At 44.4% G+C, this 8,130-nt stretch overlaps 1 protein-coding gene across 3 annotated transcripts; it reads right to left on the bottom strand.

Annotated features, from left to right (window-relative positions):
- Positions 1-478: 478 nt before the first annotated feature.
- Positions 479-6,957, bottom strand: LOC109897348 (ran GTPase-activating protein 1). Of its 3 annotated transcripts, none has more exons than XM_031827565.1 (15): positions 6,839-6,957; positions 6,049-6,168; positions 5,510-5,637; positions 5,211-5,270; positions 4,940-5,119; positions 4,568-4,702; positions 4,158-4,316; positions 3,921-4,034; positions 3,661-3,760; positions 3,446-3,530; positions 3,052-3,331; positions 2,807-2,912; positions 2,586-2,674; positions 2,375-2,496; positions 479-2,145 (listed from the first exon to the last, which is right to left on the bottom strand). In XM_031827565.1, the coding sequence occupies exons 2-15, from the start codon at positions 6,158-6,160 to the stop codon at positions 2,064-2,066; spliced, it is 1,752 nt and encodes a 583-aa protein (XP_031683425.1). In that variant the 5' UTR covers positions 6,161-6,168; positions 6,839-6,957; the 3' UTR covers positions 479-2,063. The 3 variants fall into 3 exon arrangements, with proteins under 3 accessions (XP_031683425.1, XP_031683427.1, XP_031683426.1); XM_031827567.1 differs by having other exon boundaries at positions 2,337-2,496; XM_031827566.1 differs by lacking the exon at positions 6,839-6,957 and adding an exon at positions 6,509-6,632.
- Between the last annotated feature and the right edge of the window lie 1,173 nt (positions 6,958-8,130).

The following is an 8,130-nucleotide window of genomic DNA, read 5'->3' on the forward strand; positions in this document are numbered from 1 at the left end:
AGACCAGGCTGGCTACCAATCTCACTTCCAGTAAACTACCCACTACCCTAAGGTCACTGGAGTGCAAACTCACTGAATAAAATATATATTGTTAAACACAGCAAGCTAATGGAAAACAAATCAATAAAATTAAAGTGAAGGGCTGTTTTTCTATGCTTGAGAAGAGGCAGCAAACTGTGCCCAAGAATGGGTCTGGTGAAAGCATTGCTCTAACCTTCACTAGCTTAAAAGTGTAGAGCAGCTTGCCATTAAATTGGTTAATGCAATTAACAAAGATCAAAGACTGATGTGGTGTACTGATTTAATATTAGAAATACTGTATGAATCTGTTATGGATATGTAGTTTATCTGTGACCTTTTCAGTCCATTCAACTGAGTTATAAAACTGCACAGCGTATGTGATCAGAACTAGATTAAGCATACGACACAGTTAGACCAATAACAGCAATAAAACAAACCAAAACAAGGGAAACATATATTAATGTCCAACAAACAGTTTATTCATTCAAAAGCACATCCCAGGCCTAATCTCTTTCCCAGATGAAGTGGCAGGTCCCCATACAAGTGGATCAAGTACAGTGGTCTGCTGCTTCCTTGAATAGTTGGCTTGCTCTATGCATTTTAGCCCCAACACATTCTCCCTTATGTGAGAATATTTCCAGTAAAAATTAAGGTTGAACAGAAGGTGGTGTGCACCTTGCTCAGTATTAGCCACAGGAGCATTATACACTGAACAAAATTATAAACACAACATATAAAGTGTTGGTCCCATGTGGCATGAGCTGTAATACAATATCCCAGAAATGTTCCATACTCACAAAAATGTGTTTACATCCCTGTTAGTGGTTATTTTATCCTTTGTCAATATAATCAATCCACCTGACAAGTGTGGTAGATCAAGAAGCTGATTAAACAGCGTAATCATTACACAATAACATACCACTCTAAAATGTGCAGTTTTGTCACATAACACAATGCCACAGATGTCTCAAGTTTTGAGGGAGCATGCAATTGGCATGCTGACTAGGAATGTCCACCAGATCGGTTGCCAGACAATTTAATGTTAATTTCTCTAACATAAGCCACCTCCAACGTTATTTTAGAGAATTTGGCAGTATATCCAACCGGTCTCCCATCTGCAGCCAACCACGCCAGCCAAAGACCTCCACATCCGGCTTCTTCACCTGCGGGATCGTCAGAAATGGTGGGGGGTGCTGAGGAGTATTTCTGTCTGTAATAAAGCCCTATTCTGCAGAAAACTCATTCTGATTGGCAGGGCCTTGCTCCCAAGTGGGTGTGCCTATTCCCTCCCATGGCTGCACCCCTACCCAGTCATGTAAAATCCATAGATTAAGGCATAATGAATTTGTCAATTTACTGATTTCCTTAGAACAACTAAGAAAAATCTTTGAAATTGTTGCATTTATATTTTTATTCAGTGTAGGTTTCAACATTTGGGATGAGAAAGAACCTACACCCGGGAACAATAGTTTCTTCCCACTGCAAAAAGTAAATATGGTTGAACTAGATCCTTATTCAGGGTAGTGCTTGCTAAATTGTAATGTTCCCAGGCCATTCAGTATACGGAGACACCGAAATAGTCTGTTTAATAGCTGCAACAAAGAAATCAACACATTTATTCAGTTCTTCCCTTTTGATTCAAACCAAAATTACATTTCCACAGCAGCCCATATCACACATTTATATTTTATATCCATTTAACCCTTTTTTATTTTAATATAAAACCATTACTTATTGGGTAAATATGGAGAGAGAACCTGTGTTTAAGATCACATTTCAGTCCTTTCACTGCAGATGAGGCAGGATACACCATTCATCTCCCAAATGTTTATGTCTGTAATATTTCAAATCGGTCCATCCATAAAATAATGTACGTCCATAAGATGATGGGCAAGGCTCCAGCTGTGAGTCTTCTGAGTTGGCGAAATAGAGTGCAGTGCAACAGTTAAGTCCTTGTTGTGTGCCCTAAGGGCCCCCTTATGTCTGGGGGTGGGAATTGTTCTGTTCATAAGTCCGTGAGAGTCTGTGTGGTCCGGTGTAACTCAGTTCTCAGACCTGACCTGCTCCAGCGTGGACTTGAGGATGTTCCTGGCGCTGCTGCACGACTCCAGGGCCTGGACATGTCTGAAAGTCACAAATATACAGTCACACCGTTGCAGTGATGGACAGTTGTACCTTTCATCTTTACTGTTTTTAGACGCAGCAGCCTGACAACATAGGAACATGGGTACAATGTGTAATTTGGAGCATGTTGGCAATATCCTTGGTGAACTTTGTGCCAATGTGGTGTGTTAATCTGCAGTCGGAGGGGGTACCTGAGAGCTACGCTGCCGCCCATCACTCATGCCCTTACCGGGACATGAAGGCCTCCAGCACAGCGATGTGGTCCTGGGGGAAGTAGTCCTGACGCACAACGTACTCCAGGGCCTGCAAATGACCAGGCACCACATGTACCGGCTTCACCTCGTCCTCACTCTGAATGAGAGAGAGGGGGAGACATGAGGACTACAATAATAAGGCAGAAGAAAACCAGGCGTTTTTCTACAAATTCATAGAACGTGTACCTTGAGGAGTCCCAGCATTACTAACAGCGATGATACAAAGTTGTAACCTTGGAAGGAGGGGCTTGCGAAGGCTTTCCTGAGAATTGCATCTGCATAACAAAGAGGACATATACTTAACATTCGGTCATACAGATGAACGGAAACAGTCGCATATCCATGGACTCAGTAATCTGGCCCCATGTCTTCAGTAAGTACTCAGAACTAAGATAAGTGGCCCTTACCAATACTGTCTAGGACAGCACTCTTAACCTGTTCATCTTCCTCATTGTACACAGAGGAGATTTTCAGGAAAGCCTCCGCTGTCTTACCAGCATCAGCCACATCTACCTGGAAAGAGAAGAACAAGGACAAAAGGTTAAACACGTCACCATCAACCTGTTTCAGCCTACTGACACACACTGTATGTCACCTCAGGTTTCCACTAAGTAGTTTGCTGTGTAAGGAATTCATGACAGGGTGTGTTAACCTGCTGTTCAAAGAGCAGGGCCCTCTTGGTGCCCAGTTTGAGCAGCTTGTCGGGGGAGGGGAAGCAGAGGAAGGAGGCGGCATCTGGGGATCGGGGCACTAACGGAGGAGAGGAAACCTGATTCACAATGCTGTCCTCTTCTTCCTCCACATCATCTTCATCCTCCTCGTCATCTTCATCCTCCTCGTCGTCTTCATCATCATCCTCGTCTTCATCACCCTCCTCGTCTTCATCACCCTCCTCCTCGTCTTCATCCTCCTCCGGCTCCCCTTCATCGTCGCTGCAGGTAGAGACAAAGATTTTCTCATGGCGGCTTGTGATAAAAGACAGGATGGTTGAGGTCCAGTGTGGTAAGTCTAAAAGTATAAACTAATTTAATATTTCAATCCAGTACCTGAGTGATCCCAGCAGGTCTCCCATGTTCAGGCCATCCATTACCTCTCTGACAGCATCACAGCCCTCATCCCCCAGGCAGTTACCTGACAGTACAAACACACACAACACAACAAAGTCACACATGAACTCTACAGATCCTACAAAAACATTACTAGCCAATGCAACATTTTCAATCCAGTTTTCATGTGTTGTAAGTGTGTATCCATCATGTACCATTTAGGTCCAGTTTCTCCAGTGTGGCTTTGCCCTCAACTGATTGTGCCACCAGCAGTGCAGCTTCTCCTGTGATCTCCCCAAATGACAGATTCAGCTCCTGACAAAGACATTAAAAAGAATATGGGTATGAGTCATGAACATGGGTAGGTGTCATGAATGAGTCATGAATATGGGTAGGTGTATGAACACACATGAATTAACAATCAAGTGCAGTAGATGTTCCTGCAGCCAAGGGTGGGACCAGTGCTACCCTGTACCTTGAGGATGGGAAGCCCCTCAGTGACTGCCTCTGCGATGGCTATAGCCCCCTCGGAACGCACCAGACAGTCTCCAAAGTTTATCACCTGGATACTGCGCAAATGTTTCAGAGCCTGAAGGTGGAACAAAACACTCAGTGTCAGTCATAGTATGGCAAGTGCATTTGAGCATACATCAACTTCATGAGGGTTTTATTGTCATGCGGCCTTCGTACACAAGGCAAACCACTACTATACCTGTGCCATGGCGATAGCTCCTTTCTTGGTGAAGGTGTTGTCATTGAGGTTGAGGACCCGGAGCTGGGGGTTGTGTTGCATGGCAGTGGCCAGAGCAGTCACCCCAGGGTGGTTGATCCCATTCTGGGGCACGTGCACCTCCTCCAGACTACCCATCAGCTGAGGTCATACAGTAGCATCAGACAGAGATAGCTATATAGAAGGTATATGGCTTGTCACAGTCAGTACAGTTTAATCATAAACTCAGTGGCATTACGTTGGGAGTGTTCGAGGAGCTTTTATCCATGCTGCTGCCAGTACTAATGCTAAAGAGCTCCATGTGAACCACTGTGGTGATAAACTGCATATACTCTACAAGTACAGACTGTCAGAAATTCTGATATGTTCAGCTCGGGAGCCAGTGTCTGTACCTGGAAGGCCTGGGCAAGGGCAGTGGCCCCATCGTTCTCCAGACGGTTTCTGCCTGCGATGAACACCTTCAGCCCAAGGGGGGTGCCCTGTGCACTGGACTGCTTATAGCACTCAGTCAACGCTGCAGCTAAGATCTGAGGAGACCACACATACAGAGCACAGTGAAAAAACTATGTTGGAAAAGTTATGATTGTCATGATAGATTAAATCATGATATCATTATTCAACCTTAACACAAGCTATATATTTCATGAGAAGTTAAATTAGCTTTAGATCTTCTCTGAAATTATACTGAGGGGGACAACTTTATGTTGTGGAGTCTGTTCAATAACGCAGTGCAGCTCCTATCGAACTGGAGACATTCTGCCCACCTTGCCTCCACCAATGCCCATGCCGCAGTTGTTGAGCCTCAGTTCCTGCAGTGTGTGACAGGCAGTGCTCTTGAGCAACTTCTCGATGCCCTTCACCCCGTCTGGTCCAAAGGCATTGTCACTGAGGTCCAGCACGGTCAGTCTGGCGCCTGCTGTCATTAGCGCCGCACCCAGGGAGTTCTGAATAGGGGTGATGAAGGCTGAGTTTACAATCCCAGATCACATTTCATCTATCAAAAGGGAGTAAGTATTTTTTTAAATTAATTCTCACCAGGGCTGGAGGGATCTCAGAACGCAGTCGCCCAGTAAACATGTCACTCCAGTAACAGTACTGAGGGAGAGAGGGTTATATAAAGGGTCAGCTAAGTATTGTCTAGCTAGAGAGAGATAAATATGACAGATATGAAAGCAAGATGGAACAGAGCCAAAAGCGGGTATCTCATCAAAATCAACATATGAGATCATCCATCTTTCTCTGTGTGGCAGTCAGTGGAATGAATACCTGTCCTCTGTACCATGAACAATGCAATCAAAACACACTTCATCTCATAATCACTCTGTGACTGGTACCTTAAATTCACTCTTTATCTCCAGGGCTTTAGCGATGGCCTGTGCTGCCTCCACCCCATAAGTGTTCCCCTCCAGCCTGAGCGCTTGCAACCCCTTGAACTCCTGGATCTCTTTCACCATCTCTTCCACTGGAAAGAAACAGAGGGGGAAAGATTGAAGACACAGACCATGATTGTTTGAAGAACAATACATTGGGCTCCCAAGTGGCACAGTGGTCTAAGGCACTGCATCTCAGTGCAAGAGGAGTCACTACAGTCCCTGGTTAGAATCCAGGCGGTATCACATCCGAACGTGATTGGGAGTCCCATAGGGCGGCGCACAATCGGCCCAGCGTCAGGGTTTGGCCGGGGTAGGCCGTCATTGTAAACAAGATTTTTCCTAAACAGACTTGCCTAGTTAAATAAAAGTTACTTTTTTTTTAATATAACAAAAAACATTTGGCATTGATTGGATACCACATTGTACTTGAACAACCTATTGGATGACAATTGAAGGAGCATAAGCATAATGAGTCAATGGTCAATGGTTGGAATACTTACCAGATTGTGCATTGTCGAATTTGCGTCCTTGGCCTTTATAACTCAACTCTCCCTCAGTCACCTGAGTTTTTGCCAGAGAGTCGGCCAACTGTGCAACAGCATCCGTCGCCATCAGGACACCTGGGGAACATACTAACTTATGAACAAGAATATGCACTACTTACTTAAGCAACACATAATATATTATCAATTACCACCTAGTAGAGTACCTGCCAAAGACCTATCGTTACCAAACACACATGCAGTTTGAAGTGACGTTATAAACATTCAGTTAGCTAGCTAGTTAACTTTAGCTAATATACACAGGGGGTGGAAAGTTGCTCTGTCTGTAAACGTTGCTATCATTGTGCTACCCTCTGGAAGAAGTGGAAACCCTTGCTAACTAATGTTAGCCAAGTAGCATTATATGTTTATAGTGTCGTAACTATTTGCCAACGAGTTATAAACACTTGGCACACACCATCTCATGCTAGGATAGTTGAGGCTAAGTAGAAAAAGCTGAATATGGTTGATCATTTCCAATGGTGTGATAAAGCTGGAAATGTTCTACAAGAATACAGCCATCAAAGCAAGTTACTTAACGTTGTTCTGACTTGACAAAGTCATAACATACTAGCTATAGTTAGTTAGCTAGCTTAGCAAGAGCAGGGCATGCCTTGGTACGGCATCGACCAATTTGATCTGATAAATATGGCACCTCCCCTCACGTGTGACCTTACTAACGTTTCCCTGAATACATTTGCAAGCGAAAATGTCTCTGAAGTAGTATGAAACGTGTATCAATGCTTACAAAATAGAAATTTCTGCGTATAACTAGTTGTTTCCAGAACAGCGCTCTGTGTCACACAAGCTGTCTCCCGCTCGGTTCTGACGTTTAAACACTTCGAGGACCATGACTGACGCGGGACACACGGGACTTGTAGTTCCAGGCAGTCTCGTTGCCTCATCTTCTTCAATTACATCATGGCGGTCCGCAAACAAACGTTAAAGTGTATGCCGCCACCTACTGTGCTGGAATGTACGATTAATCATGATCTTTTTTTATTTTTATTTATTTCACCTTTATTTAACCAGGTAGGCTAGTTGAGAACAAGTTCTCATTTGCAACTGCGACCTGGCCAAGATAAAGCATAGCAGTGTGAGCAGACAACAAAGAGTTACACATGGAGTAAACCATTAACAAGTCAATAACACAGTAGAAACCAAAGGGGGAGTCTATATACAATGTGTGCAAAAGGCATGAGGAGGTAGGCAAATAATTACAATTTTGCAGATTAACACTGGAGTGATGAATGATCAGATGGTCATGTACAGGTAGAGATATTGGTGTGCAAAAGAGCAGAAAAGTAAATAAATAAAAACAGTATGGGGATGAGGTAGGTGAAAAAGGGTGGGCTATTTACCAATAGACTATGTACAGCTGCAGCGATCGGTTAGCTGCTCAGATAGCTGATGTTTGAAGTTGGTGAGGGAGATAAGTCTCCAACTTCAGCGATTTTTGCAATTCGTTCCAGTCACAGGCAGCAGAGTACTGGAACGAAAGGCGGCCAAATGAGGTGTTGGCTTTAGGGATGATCAGTGAGATACACCTGCTGGAGCGCGTGCTACGGATGGGTGTTGCCATCGTGACCAGTGAGCTGAGATAAGGCAGAGCTTTACCTAGCATGGACTTGTAGATGACCTGGAGCCAGTGGGTCTGGCGACGAATATGTAGCGAGGGCCAGCCGACTAGAGCATACAAGTCGCAGTGGTGGGTGGTATAAGGTGCTTTAGTGACGAAACGGATGGCACTGTGATAGACTGCATCCAGTTTGCTGAGTAGAGTGTTGGAAGCCATTTTGTAGATGACATCGCCGAAGTCGAGGATCGGTAGGATAGTCAGTTTTACTATGGTAAGCTTGGCGGCGTGAGTGAAGGAGGCTTTGTTGCGGAATAGAAAGCCGACTCTTGATTTGATTTTCGATTGGAGATGTTTGATATGAGTCTGGAAGGAGAGTTTGCAGTCTAGCCAGACACCTAGGTACTTATAGACGTCCACATATTCTAGGTCGGAACCATCCAGGGTGGTGATGCTAGTCGGGC

This window comes from Oncorhynchus kisutch, linkage group LG6 (genome assembly GCF_002021735.2).
Source record: "Oncorhynchus kisutch isolate 150728-3 linkage group LG6, Okis_V2, whole genome shotgun sequence".
Lineage (NCBI taxonomy): Eukaryota > Metazoa > Chordata > Actinopteri > Salmoniformes > Salmonidae > Oncorhynchus > Oncorhynchus kisutch.